Below are 21,202 nucleotides of genomic sequence, written 5' to 3'. Positions count from 1 at the left end.
CACGAGGTAACAGCATGGCCTCCACATGGTTGTAAACGCACATGTTGAAAGCTGTGCACCTCACTCCAGCACAGTTTTGTGCAGATGTTTCCAGTTACAGCCGAATTCATGCTTTTAATCCCATCAAAACGCTCTTATTTACCTTTTTAAAAAAGCCATTGAAATGACTGATTAAATGGCCGATTACTGTTGTTTTGCTGTTTTCCTCTGGGTTTGAGTGCTCTGAGCTAACTCCTGATCAGTCCAGACGCGAGACAGCGTGCGGGTGGGGGGGAGCTGGTGACGTCATGGGCCCTGCATTGTTTAATATCTCAATATATACTGTATTGTTGAAAAAAGAACATTTACAATGTGAAAATTTTCCAATATCGTGCAGCCCTAGTTCATGCCCAACTCTCTATTACTGTTCTCTCCATGCTGTAAAACTATGGGAACTAACCTGGAACATTTATGAAAACAGTTTTTTTAATCCAGCACGGTTATGATGTCGTAAATGTCACTCAAAGGCTATGAGAAAAGTTAAAGGGGAAAACACATGCTATGGGTTGTTTGTTCGCTGTGGAGAAACGACTGAGACTGAAGTAGCTCTTACATTATCCTCCCTCAGCTTCTCGATGGTCATCTTGGCCTCCATGAGATGGTTGTTGAGGACGATGATTTCTCGACTCAGTGCTCGTTTCTCATCATCGTGGTGCTGCGACTGAGGAGAGAGGAGGAGAAGGAGGAGTAGATAAGTAGCAGAGAGGCAAATCTTTGCCATTTACAACAACAACTCTCTAATTAATAACTATGGAAATGATTTCTGCTTATGAATTCTGTGCGTAGAAAATTCAGCACAGTTATGAAACACAGGGAGATTCTCCTCATCTAATCCAAAGTGGGTAATAAGCGCAGAGAATTCGGACAAACCTCTACACACTCCCAGATCATCACATACTGTCATAACGAATATTAAAGGATGATATACAGAGCCACTGTCAGTATCTGTAACTGTGTCTATAGATGTTTAGTGCTCAGTGTATCTGTGTCTATATTTAGATTTGAACCAGAAGTAGGTGTGGTGTACATAAGAAGTGGGTCTGTTGTAAACAAAGAGGAAGTGATGTAAATCAAAGGTGGGTTTGATGTGTGCCCAAGTGGCTAAGGCATATAGCAAAGCAGGTATAAGATATATGGAGGTGAGTGTGGAAAAAAATGCATGTAGACTAATCAGGCAGTGTATGTTGTGTCAGCCAGAAAGAGGCAATGCTATAAATCCGAAAGTGGTAATAAGTTAATCAGATAGTGGACAGTGTGTAAATCAGAAAGTGGACAAGGTCTAAATTAGAAAGTGGAAGTGGTGTAAATCAGTTTATGGGAATGGTGTAAATTACAAGTCGTCATTTCAGTGTTGTGCTTGAACGAGTTCAAAAGAACGCGTTCATTGAACACGCTCATTTTTTCGTGAATGTTGAACTGAACGCAACACATTTCTTAATAAAGAACTTGAACATGAATTAGTTGGCCGGCTGAGCAGTTTGTGAGGAAGCTCTGCTAAAGCTTTAACAGACTTGAGGGTAAATCTGAGAGTTTGTGATAAAGACATGTGGCAGTCGTACAGTGCTCTGCTGAGGTTGGCTAATTACATCCCCCATTTCAGTCCCGCAGGGGATGCATCCTGTGAGCCACCGAGCTGCTGCTGCAATACACTCAGTATCGCCATGCGGCTCGAAGGCGGACAGGCTACTGTAAAAGACTATAATTAACAGCAGCGACAGACAGAGCAGCGTATTGATATTCAAATTCCCTCAAACACCCAGTACTGCACATGCTCACACTTATACATCAACCACACACTGATAACAATGCACACAAAAGCCCTGAAATTACTTATTCACATATAGAAATCTATTTAAAACAAAGGCTGTTTATGCATGACTGTCTTGAACACACTACATTAAATCCATAGCACAGTGGTGGTTAATGTGGCAATACAGAATTACATGTTAACTTTATTCAATTGAACCTAATTTACCTACAATTATGTTATCAATTTATGCATTCAATATTACAAATACTGTATATTCAACCCTAAAATTGTTATTCATAGCTATTAATCTTACTTCACATTTAAAATTCAACTAAAACCAAAATTTGTACAGTTTGTGTAATTCTCTTACATGTATTCATCTTTTAAAATGTATCATGTTAAAAAATATATAATAGAACAATTCTATGCAATTAATCTACAATATATGTATAAATGTTTGCAGATCTCCCTTCTAAGTATTGCACCTATTGCTGACCTAAATATTCAAATGCACACATATAGCTTATCTAATTCCTGTAGCAAATACCTGCTAATACAATAGGACTCTCTGTAGTAGACAAACATAAACCTATTGGCACCTTGCCAAATGCCAGGCTTGGGGTAGAGAGATAGAAAAAAACCCAACAGTGAGCTGTGAAGCCGTAGAACTGTGTTTTAACTCAGACAAGATGCTGCAGGATGTAAGCAAATCCCCACAGCAAAGTGCCAAAATTGTCTGGCAAAAGATAACAGGGCATATGAGACATCACTACCAGACTCTGCAACAGCTTATTCCACCAGTCAATCAGACTCCTCAACACACAGAGAGGGAACTGAACCATATCTGCAAATTTGTTGCACATTTGCACTTTTGCATTTTTTCACGTATGCTGTACTGTTTGTTCCATGTTGCACCATGGTTCAGGAGAAACTTTTTTTTTCACTGTGTACTTTTACTCAGATGGAATGACAATAAAAGCCACTTGACTCCTGACCTGAAAGCATTTTATGAACAGTTAATCAATCTTCTCATTATACACCGTGCAATAAATTAACCGACAGAAATGACCCTGTGTTACGCATCAGGTTAATTAATGTACCTTAATGTTAAGTACAGATATCGTCTGTACAGATATCGCCTGTACAGATATCGTCTCAGATAGATGCAGTTTAGATGGTGGTGATATGAAAGCTATGTGATGTTTGTAGAAAGTGACTCACAGTTCTGTGGATTTTGTCCTCCAGGTCCTGATTGATTCTTTGCAGTGCTGAGTAACTGCTCTGTATTCTGAAACACACACACACAAGTGGAGTTAAAGTACTATAGAAAGAAAGGGAAGAAATAAGCTACCATAAAATACATGGATGAGGCTAATCTGCTGTTCAATAATTTGTGGGGCTAAAATGCTGTAGGCTCAATGGTTGAGAAAGTGGTACAGTATGATCCGGTGGTGTTTATCTGCTGAATATTTCAGTACTAAATTATAAAATCCTTAAATGGGTTTACTTCTACAGTCTTCCATTCATTTCTATTTATAAAATTTCTCTGACTCTATAGAGTAAGTGCTTATTATACCTTCTTAGCTTATCAGTGAATTTGTCAAGCTCCTCCTGAGCACGGCGAAGCTCGGTCTCCAGGTACTGCCGAGTGGAGTCAAACTCGCTCTCCAGCAGCTCCAGCTTATGGGTGGTGTAGGATAGTCGCTTCCGCAGATCCTCCTTCTGCTCCTGCAGAGAGCTACACGAATACACACAAACCTCAATTCAACAGCTCACAGATCATCGACTGTGTTTTTCTTCTTCACAGTGGTACTGAAACAAAGTGCTGCACATAAATCCAATACATGAACTGAGCTGCTGCTAAGCATCAGGAATCTGAAAGACAAACTGTGATCACAAACACTCTTAAAATATAGGAGTGGTTCAAGGCTACTTTAGTAAATGCTTTGGGACTACATGAGCCATGAAAACTCAAAGAACCGTATGAATGCTTAATTTTGTATTTTCTTTTGCTGATTAAATTGTTTTATTACATATACCTGCAAGAAATTCCTCATGTGTGGTATTTTCCTGAACCTGTTATCATTTGTTTTATGTAGCAACAAATGCATTCTCATGACTCAAAATATAAAAGCTCAAATAATCAATTAAATGTCCAAATGGTTATTTGAATTGTCATGGTTCTCTATAGAACCAAAGGTTTTAATAAGGAACTGAATTGATCATAATTAAGCCCTTCCAATAAGCAAATATCAGGCATTTGTCCCTTTTTAGATTTTTTTTCTTTGCTATTATGAGTTTTATTTAAATTTTATTTTAACTGCCTTCCTGAATAAATAATTATAAGTGTAAATAAATCATATTATAGGTTTTAATGTGCAAAAAAGAAAATAAGTAAAAAAAACGGATTTCTACTAAAAGGGGGAATGGTTGATATTTTCCTTATTCTTTGGAAGGGGTCAATTAATTGTGATTGTATGATTTCACAAGACTGTACAGTGACTGTTACAGCTCCTCTCTCAGTTTGTTATAATTGCTCAGCTTGTGAGGTAAGTTGTAGTGTTTTAACTTGGTTTCAGGCCACAAAACAACACTGTGATTTAATTAGGGCACAGCAAAAAACAACAAACAAATTCCACATGTGAATAAAGTAGAACAGATGGATGGATGATTTGGTTTAATGAGGAAAAAGCGGTGTTCCTTCTGTGTACTGAAAGAGGGGTTTAGTTTTATCCTGATAAACTTTTCAAGACATGTTACATGAGTGTGCCTTTCACTGTGTCTCATTTATTCATACAGTAATATCAGCTCTTTATTTTTTTTTCTTTATTTTAATAATCAAACACTTTCCTGCAGTTTAAAAAAGAGAAAAGATTAATTATGTCAAATAGTTATGTTCTAATTGGCTTAACATTAGAAGTGTTACTATAACTGAAGTAAACGAGTGTAGGATGAACGGGAATGACTAAATTATTGTAGACCTGAATGGCTGGTTTAAAACTGCTGTAGGATGAACGAGTGGGGTTAAGCTGCTGTAGAATGAATGGGTGGGGCTAAACTATTGAGGTGGTTATGCTGTTGCTGGGGGTAAAAGTTCAAGTGGGTAGGCTAAGCTGTAGATTAAATAGGTGAAACTAAACTTTTGCGAGAAAGTGCTTCTCTTCTGTTACACAGATCCAGGTCATCTGACCCATTTTCAGTTTGTTTCAGGACGAAACCCTCAGCATGAAGGGGAGAAGGCGTCACAGACCCTCCTGCAGCAGCACTAATGACTGGGAACGGATACACAGATGGAGAGAAGGATTGATGATATATTGATAGACAGATGGAGAGTGCTGATGACATCACTGCTGGGCATGGGGTCAACCCCTGGTGGTCAGAAGCCCACCCGCAGTGAGAGAGTGCATAAACATGCGCACCACACAGTATTGGAAATCAATACTCGCACACACATGCACACACACGAGACACAAACAGTGCGCGCCCTCCCTCAGAGATTCACACGTTATTATCAGGTGTCTTCCAAAACACCTCCAGTCATTTCTGCCTCACTGATCTGATCTGATGGGATCTGATCTCATCTGCTAAGCCAGTGGAAAGTGCAAGTGCAGAACACTACTTCTTTTAATGGAGATGTCCAGGGATTTAAAAAAAAATCAGATTGGGTTGTGGTTCATTTTAGGGAAATATATAAAGTTATATTTCTTCATTTTATTTAACACAAATGTTAGTCATTTTATTTACTATCCAGTACCATGAGTGAAGCTGCAAAATACTGGAGAATTTCAGGTTAATATTTAATAATAATTATGTGACTTTTATTGGGGAAAATATTCTCTGATACAACTTTAAAAGCCTATTTACAACCCTGTTATTCTACCTTACAATAAAACACGCTCTTTTCTTCTTTCACAGGGGGTTGTGAAACCCGTGATGACACTTTCTTCTTTTACTTGCTGGTTTACAGCACTGTGACAGCTCACCAAAGCTAAATGTTATTAAAACCCTCATTTTATGTCCAAGTATTACTGGATGGTGTTCTGCCCTGTGTGTGTTCTTTTAGCACAATAATCATTTACAATAGTGGGGATAGGAACCACAATTACAATACAAAAACCTTGTAGGCATTTGTACTTACAATTCAGTGTCACCAGGTGAACACACACATCTTTGTAGTTTAAAGGTGTCACATAATGCATTATTTGAATATTTCAGGTTGTTCTTTGATAAAAACTACATGACTGGTTGTGGTGATTTTTATTTTACAGGGGGCTTGTGAAACCCATGGTAATACTCTTTTACTGTGACAGCTCGAAGAAGCAAAAATGCTGTCATTAAAACCCCCTTTTTATTTTTGAGTCTCAGTGGACACTGTTGCTGTCCTGTTTGTCTGTGTCCTTCAATACAATTTGCTGTAAGCAACACTTCCAAAAAATATGCTTATTATGTTTACTTTTTAAGGTGCATATGTACTTATGCACATTTTACTTAGGTATACTTCAATTGTACTGACAGGCTGCAGAAATGTCTACGTATATTTGGTCTATATCTGTACTTAATCGTTTAATCTAGATATACACTGTATTGCCAAAAGTATCCGCTTACCTACATTGCATTTGGTGGAGGCTTGAATGGAGCCACTCAGCTATGGAAACCCATTCCAGCTCTGTACACTCTACTGTTCTCAAGCTAATCTGAATTTTGGAAGTCTGTAGTGATTGACCCTGCAGAAAGTCGGCGACCTCTGTGCAGTATGCACCTCAGCATCTGCTGACCACGCTCTGTCATTTTACATTGACAGAATGAGTTGTTTTTGTTCTCACAAACTTCCACTTTGTGATAATATCACTGACAGTTGGAATATTAAGTACTGAGGACATTTAATGACTGGTCATGAACAACAGGTGCTACATCCGATTACAGTACCACTGTGGAATTCACTGACCTTTTGAGAGACATCCATTCTTTCACTAATGTTTGTAGAAACAGTCTTCATGCCTGGTGCTTGGATTTATTCCATTCATACTATGGGGCTATGAAAGTGATTGGAACCTGAGTTCAATGATTTAGAGTGATGAACACATATATTCGCAATATAATGTACTTAAACTATAATTAAGAATTCTTGCCATATATTAAATATAGTACATCTGCCTAATTATTTTTATTATAAGTATATATAGAGTCTGTTGTTTTGCAAATTCCGGGAAACAAATTAAAGTGATTATCTGTGTTTTTTAATGATTCACTACCGTTATAGCATGGAGATAGAGATTAGGATGAATTCACTAGAGTACTGCTTTAATTTTGTCGCATTAACAAAGCCAGCATGCCCCTAAAACACAGTAATTGGAAAGTGTCCCGGGTGAATCAGTGTGTGTTATTTTGTGACCTTTAACCCCACTTTACTCTGGAGATGAATCATCTGAACCAGTAAAGATCTCTCTCTCTCTCTCTTAGTCAGTTGTTTGTGTTGTTTTGTTGCATGTTTGTTGTTTACAGGGCCACATTCACTGCATGCGCATGCGACACTCGATGATAATGGATGATGAGATGATCCAGGTGGGCGGAAGGCACGGACACTCGTGTTCTCTTACCTCTTTTTCTGGTGTTTACAACCATTGCGAGCGGTTTTGAGGGCGGTTTTGCCGATATAAATCTTTTTCATGGTTTGTTTGGGGACACCACCTCTCATGTAGATTTTAAACCGATCTCCCCCTCCCTCCCTCTCACTCTCTCTGTTTGGTTCTCTCTGCTTGACACACGATGGAACTGTGTTACATGTTCCCTGAAGCTCTGAGACGCCGCTGGGTGGGCGTCCTGCCAACATGGAAGAGAAAAGCAAGTGAGGTTTGGCAGGTTCAGGCTATACAGGCTATACACTCCACACTGCCAATAAATTCAACATCTGACACAGGAAGCACCACATGGACAGTTGTCATTAAGGTGAAAGTTGTGAAAAAAAATATGATTTCTCCAGTGTCTTCCATCTTCCAATTGATCAACAAAATTTTGACAAAAATTTAATTTCTAATTTTTAATCCCATTTTCTCCCAATTTACACGACCAATTACTCAACCCACTCATTAGAACTCCCCCTATCACTAGTGATGCTCCAACACCACAAGGGTGAAGACTAGCACATACCTCATCCCATACATGTGAAGTCATACTCCGCCTCTTTTTGAACTGTTGCTGATGCAGCATTACACAGTTGCATCACAGCACACTCGGAGGAAAGCACAGCGACTCGGATCATAAACATAAGCTCACAAACACCTCGTGCTGATTGACATCACCCTTTGGAGTGATGTGGGGAGAGAGCACCATCTACCCACCCAGACAGAGCAAGGGCAGTTGTGCTCTCTCAGAGCTACATCATTGGTGCTTCTTTAGTTTTACACTGCCACTTTAAAGTGATAGAAGCTTAAATTCCACTAATAAGCTCTGTAGTTCGATGTTAATGTGGCTTACAAGTAATAGAAGCGTATACCCCACTAACAAGCAATGGAGCTGGACGTTAATATGATAATAGAAGTTTGGACCCTAACAACTAGCACTGGAGTTGTGTGGCTAGAAAAGTAATAGAAGCTTATACCCTACAAAAAAGCACTGGATCTTGAGGCAAATGTGATAATAGAAGTTTATACTCCACCATCAAGTACTGGAGTTGTGTGGCTAATTTGGCTAAAAGTAATAGAAGTTAAGATTATATAAAAGCTGGTTTATATGTCTGTGCCAAGTCAGCTTGTTGTCTATTGCCCTATGCTGCTGTGTGCGGGCCAATCATCTCCATGTGATTACATTTCTGGGGAGGTACGCAGGTGGCTACAATGTAGGCTATGGTGTAGGGTACGTGGCTTTGCATAGGCTACAGTGTAGATTTGATGCAGACGTATAAACTGGCCTTAACAGTACCACTAATTGTGCTGAGCTGACACTACAATTCCATCTTAACTGGTGTGGCGGTTGCATTCTGGGACCTCAGGCAACTGATGATTTAGACATCCAGTTAGCTCCAGTGCTAATTACTGAGGTCTGTCTGTCTTTTTGCTAAAACAAAAAGTTACCCATTTCTCTTTTTTGAATTCTATCAAATGCACAGAAGACTGCAGATTAAATTGTTCCCAATGCATCAACCATCTGTAACCATCTATTTTATTTATAATATTTAATTTATCTGAGCTAATACTTAAATAATTCGTACAGTACGGCCCCAGAGAGTGACACACATCTTTTCTTTTGTGGTTAGATCTTATATATTGCTCTTTTGTGCCACAAAAACCAAAGAGTATATTTACAATCAGAATAAAACACACGTGTTTCTAGACCACTCCTGCATCTGTGCACCTGCATTTGTGTTCCTTTAAATGGTTTCCATGCATTTAAATACATTTTATTGTTCCAAGCAGTAGTGTATTAAGGTGATGGAGGCCCCTAGGCTACACAGAAAGGGCACCCCATCCCAAACACTTTTACACACACACCTATATTTGCCATTATGTTTTAGAAGTAATTATGGAGAGAAGCTCACACAGGGATGCACCAGTATGGGAATTGTTCACCTGTGAATTGGGATACACAGTATTAATAGCGATGGGAGAAGACTAGCATTTATTTAAAACACTGGAGCACAACATGCATGGAGGAGAACAACTAATTTCTAACTTATAATTTCTCTTATATTAGCTATCAAAATTTTCAAAATTCCTAAATTTCCTTCGGGATAAATAAAGTCTGCTAGAGCAAATAATGCTCTTCATATTAATGACGTCAATCACTTAAAAATATCTGTTTTTAATTGTATTAATCACAAGAATATTATGTGATTAATCATAATTAAAATCATTATTTATTTTTTAGGCATATCTCAGGGTAGTTTTGATGATTTATATATAATTATATATATATGCTGAGTTTAACTGAGAGCTTTAACAGAGAAAAGAAATGCTAAGTGTCACTGCATATTCTACCTTCAACAACCTTGAAATGCCCCAAGACTGCAGCCTAGGGTACTCTGTGCGTTATTCCGCCCCTGGTTCCAAGTTTAGAAAATATGTGTATTAAGACAAAAAGAGTAGTTCTCTATGTCTGTACTGGCCTGATTACTAAAGTTAAGGTACATTCACTGACTGCCACTATCCATTCAAAAGTTAATAAAATATAATAAATGAATAAAATTACCTATATTGTGAAAAAAAGCAAGTAAATACATGATCTCCAGTGCTTTTGATAAATTTCAAAATAGGGAAATAGGATTAGAATTTGAAAAACAATTAACAAACTGTACTCAGACCTGTTGTGGTACAAGCTCCCATTGCTTGTTAGCTATATTAACCTTTTAGCTTCAGTGTAAAAAAGAGAACTATGTTGGTTAAGCTGGTTATAGTAAAGCATCCCCTGTGGTTGATCTCTGGTGCAGCTGTGCTCCTGAACAGAGAGATCAGTGACGGCAGAGATGGCGGGGGTCAACAGTGGGGTCAGTACAGCAACAGAATAAAAAAAGAAAGAGTTCCACCACATTCACACACAGACTTACACACACACCCACACACACACACTTCTGTCCCTGTGCTAATTCCCCTCTTTTGGCTTCTGTCTATCCAGATGGCGAGGGTTGTGTGTGAGTGTGAGTGTGTGTGTGAGGTTTTTCTTCACTCCCTACGTGTGAGTCATCACTTGGTGCTTGTGTGAGTCTCTCTTTCTCTCTCTCTTTCTCTCACTCACTCGCTCTCTCTCTCTTTCACACACACGCAGCAGGAGGTTAATTCAACACCATTCCTCCAAAATATCTCACCTACTAACACTGACCAACAGAGAGACGGGGAGTGGGAGAAAAAGAGAGAGAGAAACGAAAATGAGAAAAAGGAGTATAAGGGGAAGAAGTAAAAGAGGGGACAGGAGGCAAAAGAAAGGAACAGAGAAAAAAGAAAATGAGGAGATATAAATAGCAGAAAGAAAAAGGTGAGAGAGTGCAAAGACTGATGAGAAAGGGGTGGGTAAAGAGAGTAGTTATAGAGAGAAATTAAAAAGATAAAAAGAGGAGAGTGATATAAATAGAAAAGCAAGAGAGAGAAAGAGTAAAATTTACATAGAGAGAATGGAATGAATGTTAAAGAAGAAAAAGGGGGAGAGAGGGAGAAAAATAAAGAATGAGGAAGTAGAAAGAGGGAGAGAGAGAGAGAGAGAGAAAAAGAGAGAGAATTAGTCTCTCTGTATTTTGTCTCTCAATTCTGACTGATTATCTCCCAGGAAACGCCTTCGCCGCAGCACATTCACGGAAACCCAGTGAGGCTGACTCACACCTTACACACACGCTCACACACACACACACACACACACACACACACACACACACACACACACACACAAACACACACAAACACACACACACCTATATTTGCCATGATGTTTTAGGGAAGTGGTGCTAGGTAATCATGAAAAGAAGATAGGATGCATCAATACGGGAATTATTCATCTGCGAATTAGGATACACAGTATTAACCGCTCTGGGAGAAGACTAGCACAATTTCCATCTGAAACACATGAAGCTCCAACATTGGAGCACAACACTAATACTTTCTCTTATATCAGCTATCAGATATCCACACTGGTGAATACAACAGTGACAGACATGGGGTAAAACCATCCTACCCACCGACAGAGAGAGAGAGAGATTGTAGTCATTTATGATAGAGAAAAGAGAAAATAAAAAAGAGAAATAAAAAAGAAGGGGACAGACATAATCATTTCTGTAATTTGAGAGAGAGGGAGAGAAAGGATAGGACAGAGGGTAAAGAGAGAAACAAAGTAAGTGAGGGTGAAGAAACAGATAAAAACAGAAAGAGGGAAGCTACAGAGAGCTACATTCCACACTGTTGTACCAATAATTCCTGTAACACTCCACACTGTTACACCAGTGACCTGCTATACACTCCACGCTGTTACACCAGTGACCAATTTTACATTCCACACTGTTGTACCAATAACTCCTGTAACACTCCACACTGTTACACCAGTGACCTGCTATACACTCCACGCTGTTACACCAGTGACCAATTTTACATTCCACACTGTTGTACCAATAACTCCTGTAACACTCCACACTGTTACACCAGTGACCTGCTATACACTCCACGCTGTTACACCAGTGACCAATTTTACATTCCACACTGTTGTACCAATAACTCCTGTAACACTCCACACTGTTACACCAGTGACCTGCTATACACTCCACGCTGTTACACCAGTGACCAATTTTACATTCCACACTGTTGTACCAATAACTCCTGTAACACACTCCACACTGTTACACCAGTGACCCGCTATACAATCCATACTGTTACACCAGTGACCAATTTTACATTCCACACTGTTGTACCAATAACTCCTGTAACACACTCCACACTGTTACACCAGTGACCTGCTATACACTCCACACTGTTTCACCAGTGACCAATTTTACATTCCACACTGTTGTACCAATAACTCCTGTAACACTCCACACATTGACCCATAACATATTTCTCACTGTTATCTCAATAACTCCAGTAACACGCTCCACACTGTTACACCAGTGACCCAAACCACACTCCAAACACCACTGACCTGTAACACATTCAACACTGTTACAACCCTGATCCATAACACACTCCACACTGTTACACCACTGACCCATAACACACTCCAAACTGTTACACCACTGACCCCTAACACACTCCACACTGTTACACCACAAACCAATAACACACTCCACACGGTTACACCAGAGACCAATAACATACTCCACACTGTTACACCAGAGACCCATAACATACCCCACACTGTTAGACCAAAAACTCCTGTAACACACTCCACACCGTTAGACCAGTGACCTATAACACACTCCACACTGTTACACCAATAACTTCTTTAACACACTCCAGTTACACCAGTGACCCATAACATACTCCACACCAATAACTGCTGTAACACAGTCCAAACTATTACATCAGTGACCCATAACATACTCCACATTGTTACACCACTAACTCCTTTAATACACTCCACATCATTACACCATTGACCCAAAATCTACTCCACACCGTTACACCAATAACTCCTGTAACACACTCCACACCATTACACCAGTGATGCAAAACATACTCCACACCGTTACACCAATAACTCCTGTAACACACTCCACACCATTACACCAGTGATGCAAAACATACTCCACACCGTTACACCAGTGATGCAAAACATACTCCACACCGTTACACCAATAACTCCTGTAACACACTTCACACTGTTACACCACTAACTCCTGTAACACACTCCACACCATTACACCAGTGATGCAAAACATACTCCACACCGTTACACCAATAACTCCTGTAACACACTTCACACTGTTACACCACTAACTCCTGTAACACATTCCACACCGTTACACCAGTGATGCAAAACGTACTTCACACCGTTACACCACTAACTCCTTTAACACACTTCACACTGTTACACCACTAACTCCTGTAACACACTCCACACCGTTACACCAGTGATATAAACATACTTCACACCGTTACACCACTGACCCATTGAACTCATTCCAAACTGTTACACCAGCAACTGATATAACACTCCACACTGCACTGAAATACTTGCAGGTTAAATTAACCACCAATATAATTAGGAAACAAGCAATCATGTTCTGATTTACAGTGGGGCATGATGTAAATAAAAAGGTCACTCTAGGCCTTCTGGATGTTTTAGATACGGGTGGTGTAGATGTGATTGACAGTGAATGTGAGTGGTAGTGTTGCGGTTTGCAGTCAGTTGTTACAAATAAAAAACAGCAGCTGCAGTTCTGTGCCAGGACTCTTACTGAAAAACTCGCTGTAAAACTGCTACAGTAGGATCACAAAGTCCTCTGGCAAAATAAGAGCTGCCCCCTCTCCCTATAAAACATCCCATTTTATAAACCATTTCCTCACATAGTCACACTTCCTTAATTATAAATGCACATTGTAATTGTAACATTCTGTAAATAATAGCATTTTATACAAACAATCTGAACACACAGTCTTATGAATAAGTACGAATAAGAGAAACAATCTACAGCTCTAAAAAAATTAAGAGACCACTTCAGTTTCTGAATCAGTTTCTCTGATTTTGCTATTTATAGGTATATGTTTGAGTAAAATGAACATTGATGTTTTATTCTATAAACTAAGAACAACATTTCTCTTAAAATTCCAAATTATACTTCAATGCAGAAAGTGAGAATTGGCTGAAATAACAAAAAAAAGATGCAGAGCTCAGACCTCAAATAATGCAAAGAAAACAAGTTCATATTCATATTCAAGTTTTAAAAGTTCAGAAATCAATTATTTGGTGTAATGACCCTGGTTTTAATTACAGTTTTTATGCATCTTGGCATGTTCTCCTCCACCAGTCTTAGACACTGCTTTTGGATAACTATATGCCACTACTGGTGCAAAAATACAAGCTGTTCGGCTTTCTTAAATATATCAGAGGTTTTCAATTTGGTATAATCAAAGACACTTATCATTTTTAAGTGGTTTCTTATTTTTTTCCCAGCAATTTTATACCAGCAAATTAGATTCAGCACACCTGACACAAAACAGCTTAATCAATGCACCTGACCAGCAATGCATGTTCAAATACTGGTTGTGTTAATTCTGAAATTGTATTAGAGAATCTGTAGTAGATTCCTAAGTGTACAATTGGAGCTAATCTTTGCCAAACAGGCTTTGCACGGATCTCTCAAAGTTTCTAATTGAACAGGGTAAACCCAACACTTATTTTAAAAACAAATATTTCCCCTTAATCCCCTTATTAACAGGCATCTGATTTTTTTGTTGTTCAAATATGTCTTTTTTGATTAATAAAGGCTCTTGTGCTGGGATACATGCTCAAGGATACACTGCAGAAACACCTGCAGGCGAATTTTAGAAATATCTAGGAACCAGGTAATCAGTCCAATTTTAATATTATATCAGCACATATGTACAATCACTATAGCAGCAACAAATCAATGAAAAACCACTCACAAACAGAACATTTATTAAACATACAATTGCTTTTATAATACATTTAGCTTAGAATGAACCTAATTATATGTCCAACTAAACCTTACATTTCTTATTTAATTGCTATTCCTCATAGATTTCTATGATATAACCTTTAGAACTGAGGTTAATTATGATAGTACTGTGGTTATGAGAATGAAGTATTGAGGTATAGGCTCACATACAGGGTCTAAAAGGTTTAACAGCTTATGTAGGAATTTCAGGTATTTGTGGACATTCCTTCTAATAAATTTGTTCAAATATAAATTGCACCCATGCTGACACAGATGTGCAAATTAGATGCCTAATGTTGGTAGTGGGATAGAGCTGTGGAGCAGTGAAACTGTGTCCTCTGGAATGATGGTGCTGCATTCAATACTTTTGGGATGAGTTGGGAATGACTGATGCAATTATCACTGAAGGCAATCATATTCCCACAGCAACACTCCAAAATGTAGCAGAAATTCTTCCCTGGCCAGTAGAGACAGTTACTTCAACAAAAACAGGATCAGCATTTTAACAGTTTAAAAAATATATATTATTATTGGGCAGGTGTTCCAATACATTTGACCATACTGTGTATCTACTAACTATTGAAAAATACATACATCTTGTAAGAACAGTAAATACCATTGTGGGCCCAGAAGGTGGCCCATACCGTTTGTATATATAATGTAAGTTAATGCATAAGTATATAATGTAAGTTAAGTCATAAGTTAATGAACAAGACTGACCAATAGGATCAGGTTTGACAAGTTATTTAGATAAACTGACATTTTCTTTTTGTTTTATTTCATAATTTATTCACGTTCATAGACTTATCTACCTTTCCTTCTTCTGTTTGCTCCTGATAATCTTTTAAACAAAAGCCACTAGTGCTAGCCTTAACGTCTGTCCTCCCTGACTCTATCAAGCTTACACACACACACCATGGTTGTGCTGCAATGCTTTAATGAGGCTTTCTGCTGAGAGCTATAGATCAGGGTTATTGAATATTTCTGCCTATTACTGGATGAATATTGTATTGACTGTGTAGGACATGTGAAATTGCACAGGGCACACGTGTGTACACACACTCCCTCTCTCACACACGCTGTTCAGACTGCAGCACTATGTTCACAGATTTTCTAACCGAGGCAGTCGTGTTTCAGAGCGGACTTGCTTCCTTTAGAATTGTAAGACAAGACATTAAAACATTTAAACTACATATGCACTGAATTAATGACACAGTGAGTGTGTTTACATGCATTCATCGGCACTTATCTGATTATTCAAGTAAGGAAAGTAAGCAGTATACTCAGATTTCAAACATCCCATTTAAATCTGAGTAAGAAATTCAATAAAGAGCGCTATATTTTATCTCAGTTATAAGATTTTTCCATCCATGTGTACTTCTAACTAGAGTTTTCTCAGATTTTTTAGTCTGTGCATGAGTAAAAACAGATTATAGTACAGCTTACAACATCTGTTTACCATATGAAGGTTTACATGATGTTTATTATTTTTGTGAAATTATTAACTGGTTGCAAAGTAACATTCTAGTTATTGTCTGAATCATGTAAATTTTCCCCTATTTTGAATAACCTAGGTAATGTAAGCAAGTTAATCGAATTACTGACATAGTCCATGTAAACGCACAATGGGTTTCTCCTTAATAAACTGTATTAAGAGTACTAGCTAATAGGGAGTTAAGTGTGAGTTCTACTCTTCTGGGAGGGATTTTCACTAGATGTTGGAACTTTGTTGTAATTTCATTGATTTTATTGCCTTCAGTCCCAAAAAAGCATTGTTAAGCATTGTTAGATGTTTTCCCAGAAGTATTGGATGCAATGCACACACATTTATTTATAGTTTTAAGACTAGGGTAAATTATTTCACTTATTTTTAGATATTTATAGAATTTATATATTTATATTTACATTATTCAAGTATTGTTTCAATGGAAAATATTTACATTTGTGTAATTAATATACATTTTTAAATAGGCAATATTATCTGTCAATATACCAAAACACCCTAACTACACAAAATTGCTTAAAAGAAATATTTTTAAGTAGGAGCTTCTAAAATAATCTCAATTTCTCAAATATTTCAGACTAGATTTTAGATTGTTTTACTTGCTTTTTGTTAGTTTTTTTTTTGTTTGTTTTTTTAGCATTGTTGCAAAGAATGCAGCTTCACTGCTCCACAGTCCAAGGCTGGGGGGCTTTACACCCCTATAGTCTGCACTACTTTTCTGTGGAGATTATACAAGCTGTGTGTGGGCGCTTCACCTTAAAGCAAAAGAAATCACTCCTTAAAAGACAGTCCAGGTACTTTTGGGTGTACAGGTGCTGCAGTACTCTCCTGCAGCTAATGCTGATCTTCTAACAGTATATATAATCCTGTGTAGGGCTCCCACCAAAATGGAATCAACCCTCATATGATTTCTGTCCAATCACTTCCACTGACGCAAATGACTCACCTCAAGTGACACACTCCAAAATCCATTTTTACCCCTGGGTTTTAATTAACAAAATCAGGTTTTTACTGAAAGCCATGAGAGGCAATACTTGTGAAATATCAACTCCACTGAATGTCTTTTGGATGTAGTATTTGTCCACTGGTAAGACAGGCAAGTCTGACAAACCACTGCTTGGCTCAGATTCTCTATACAGGCAGTACCCCAAATTATTGCTAAGTACCAGAATGAACGTTTAGTCGAGTCATGATGGTGGTGCACTGTTCTACTGTGCAGCATTGCCTGCACAAACATATCATAAGAAGGAAATCTTATCATTGATCTAATCACAAAACTCAACATACATGAAGTATTCTTAGGAATCCAATAAGAAATAAGTCAAACTTTTTGTGTGATGTTTTTTAATCACAGGCGTCTGTTAGCTGATGTATCAGACCCATCACTTTCCTCCGAGCGTGCAGGCTACCCAGCGACAGTTTAAAAAGAGCCAGTGGCTGACATCACATGTGTGGAGGAGGCATGTACTAGTCTTTACCTGCCTAGTGTTGGAGACATTGCTAGTGAAAGGCTAATTATCTTCTAGTTTTGATAGAAAAATAGAAAGGAAGAAATAAACAAAAAGTGCTTGCAAGCTTTGATTTCTGCCATGGAAAGTCTTGGCTCAGTAAAGTGGTCCACACTGATCTAGTGTGGTATTTTATATTATGAAAGGAAGAGTAACTGTGGAGGAATTTCTGTGTGTGGGCACCAGTAATGATAATATATGATGAACGCTGTGATACTGATGAAGACAGCGATAACACAACTGTCAATTTAAAATTATTTTCTCTGTCTACACCAGGCCTGACACTGCATTCATTTAAAGCCACAGATATACAAGGTGTATCCAATTAGCACCATTCTTGTCTTTTGTCTAATTTCCCAGTCCAGTCCTGAAGCTTTGTATAAAGGAACCGGCAGTCAAATGATACGGGGGGACAGTAAGGCTAGATTAAAACCCTGAAACAAACCCTAAGCTAAATCCTATACTAGCAAACAGGACTACTGAACTGACAGCATAAACATAGCTAGCTCCTGACTTTGCCAGAATAATCAGAATAATGTATTTTCATTTTATCATTTTTAAATTGCAAAAACATTAACTGAAACACAGCTAAATATCATTGTTCTCTTTTTTCTCCTCTTTTGCATGTCTAGGTGATATGTCCACATGGCTATTTAATTAGACAGAGTGTAGAGGAAGACCTATTTTAATAACACATATGGATGCAGACATCAGAAACTCACTGCAGTAGCCTGTATTGAACACTGTCTTACTGAGCTCAACATAAAACCCTAAACCCTAAACCTAATCCATAAATCAGACCTAACTCAGACTAAACAAAACCGTGAACAGAAACAAGTTATAAACATAAGCCAGAGCAAATACTAACACTAATTTAAACCCTAAACAAAACCAAATCCTAAAGTTAACCGAAAAACAAAATCAGAAAAAAATCTAAAGCTAAACTAAACCCTAACCTAAATCCTAAAGCCAAAATGATTTAGGTTAAAGCTAAACTGAAACCTAAATCTAAATCTAAACTTTAAAAAAGACTGAACTCTTAACAAGACCAAAGACTAAATGAGATTAAACATTTGAAAGCTATTTTGAACCCTAAATCAGACTAACCTAACCTAAATCTTAAATTAGGCAAAAGCTCTAAAGCTAACCTAAATCTAAGTCACAAAAAGAACTAGACTCAACAACAACATCCTTGCAAAACTGAGTTCATGGCGTTCTCCAGTCAGTCATACACGCCCCCTGTTAAAGTATAAAATTAATTCACCTTTAACAGACAGATCAGTACTGTTGATTCAGTGCTGTTGTAATTCCTGAATCGGTTCATTTACTTTTTTGAACATTTCTTTAAATGAATCAGTGCTGCTGCTGTTGCAGAATCTGTGTTGTTACCAAATGAGAGCTATTACTGAATCAGTACTGCTGCTGTAATAGAATCAGTAATGTCACTGTTACTGAATCAGGGCTGTTACAATAAACCCTATACTGAATCAAACCCCACAGCTAACCTAATCTACATGCCACAAACCATTTTAAACAGAAGGACAGAAGTTCAGTGTGCAGGTTATACTGACTAAATAGACTACTTGTTTACACAGCTCTTGAAAATGTCTTTTTGTGTTCAGTCCCATGATTGGTCGGTTTATCTGTCAGTTATATTGCAGTATATTGTCAATATACTGCCAATGTAAGTGGTTCTTAACCAAGTTAAACCACAAAACGCACCAGACACTGACAATAGCCTCCCAAATGCAAATTTAGTGTGACCCATCCAATTCTACATCTCCATATGCAGCCTCCTGTTAAAGTATGGCAGCGTCCGCAAACGGACATTAGAAAACAGATGTCTCATTGGTCTGTGAGTCAGACTGAAAATAGTGTTCTCCTAAAGCAGAAGAGCGAAGAAATAAGAGGATGAAAAATGAGATTTCAGGGCATTTCATCAGATTGGGCGCTCAGGGGTCAAGGCCATGCTGGGGTGCTCGTTATGAATCAGAATGTCTGGGTGCCGCACTCCTCCTCTGCTGTCGTTCAGCCTTCAGCCCTTCACTTCATACAGTGTCACACTATCACTCCAGCGGGCTGAATTGGCCTAATGATGGGATGGAATAAGAGAAAAGAACAGACAGCCCCCACTCCTCCCCCAGGCGTCAGATACACTGACACTTCAGGAGCCCACAGAGAGCGTCTTTTTCATCATTTAACAATCAGTGCATATTTAATTTGGCCTTAGCTTAGAATGCCACAGTGATATTCACACAGATGGATAGACAGACAGATAGAAAGACAGATGTAAAAGTCAGATATTGATTTTTTACTCAAATATGTTTTATTGTTACTGTATTTTTATTGTCACTGTTAAATGTCCCTGTGTTGATAAAATATATTCATTATATTCCGTTGGAATTATGAGCATTCTAAAAAAAGGATTAGTTTAATTTAGTGCTTGACAATGTATTTATTGAATATACAGATTAGTGCCGTTACAGTTACTGAATTTGTGTTGTTACTGTTCCTGAATCAGTGCTGTTACAGTTCTTGAAACAGTATTGTTTCAGTTCCTGAATCAGTGCTGTTACATTTCCTGAATCAGTGCTGTTACAGTTACTGAATTAGTGCTGTTACTGTTTCTGAATTAGTCTTGTTACAGTTCTTGACATTGTGCTTTTTCTGTTACTAAATCAGTGCTGTTACTTTTCCTAAATTAGAGCTGTTGCCATTCCTGAATCGGTGCTGTTACTTTTCCTGAATTAGTGTTGTTACAGTTCCTAAATCAGTGCTGTTTCCGTTTTTGAGTCAGTGCTGTTACTTTCCCTGAATCAGTGCTGTTACTTTTCCTGAATTAGTTCTGTTACCGTTCCTGAATCAGTGCTTTTACTTTCCTGAATTAGTGTTGTGACCGTTCCTGAATTAGAGCTGTTACTGTCCCTGAATCAGTGCTGTTACTGTTCATGAATTAGTGCTGTTAATGTTCCTGAATTAGTGCTGTTAACGTTCCTGAATCAGTGCTGTTACTGTTCATGAATCAGTGCTGTTAATGTTCCTGAATTAGTGCTGTTAACGTTCCTGAATCAGTTCTGTTACTTTTCCTGAATTAGTGTTGTTACTGTTCCTGAATTAGTGTTGTTACTGTTCCTGAATCAGTGCAGTTACTGTTCCTGAATTAGTGTTGTTACTGTTCCTGAATTAGTGACGTTACTGTTCCTGAATTAGTGCTGTTACCGTTCCTGAATTAGTGCTGTAACTGTTCCTAAAATAGTGATGTTACTGTTCCTAAATCAGTGCTGTTACCGTTCCTGAATTAGTGCTGTTACTGT

General features: G+C 38.1%; 1 protein-coding gene across 1 annotated transcript in view; it reads right to left on the bottom strand.

Moving 5' to 3' along the window:
* The window catches only part of si:dkey-174m14.3 (uncharacterized protein LOC563117 homolog), a 42,341-nt gene that overhangs the window by 9,599 nt on the left and 11,540 nt on the right, over positions 1-21,202 (bottom strand). The window contains exons 3-5 of the mRNA XM_007252924.3: positions 3,366-3,527; positions 3,011-3,077; positions 593-700 (exon numbers count right to left, since the gene is read on the bottom strand). Of these exons, the coding sequence (XP_007252986.3) occupies positions 593-700; positions 3,011-3,077; positions 3,366-3,527 (337 nt within the window). The remainder of the gene's footprint in view (positions 1-592; positions 701-3,010; positions 3,078-3,365; positions 3,528-21,202) is intronic.

This window comes from Astyanax mexicanus, chromosome 1 (assembly GCF_023375975.1).
Source record: "Astyanax mexicanus isolate ESR-SI-001 chromosome 1, AstMex3_surface, whole genome shotgun sequence".
NCBI lineage: Eukaryota > Metazoa > Chordata > Actinopteri > Characiformes > Acestrorhamphidae > Astyanax > Astyanax mexicanus.
This window is presented reverse-complemented; position numbering and strand designations above follow the sequence as displayed.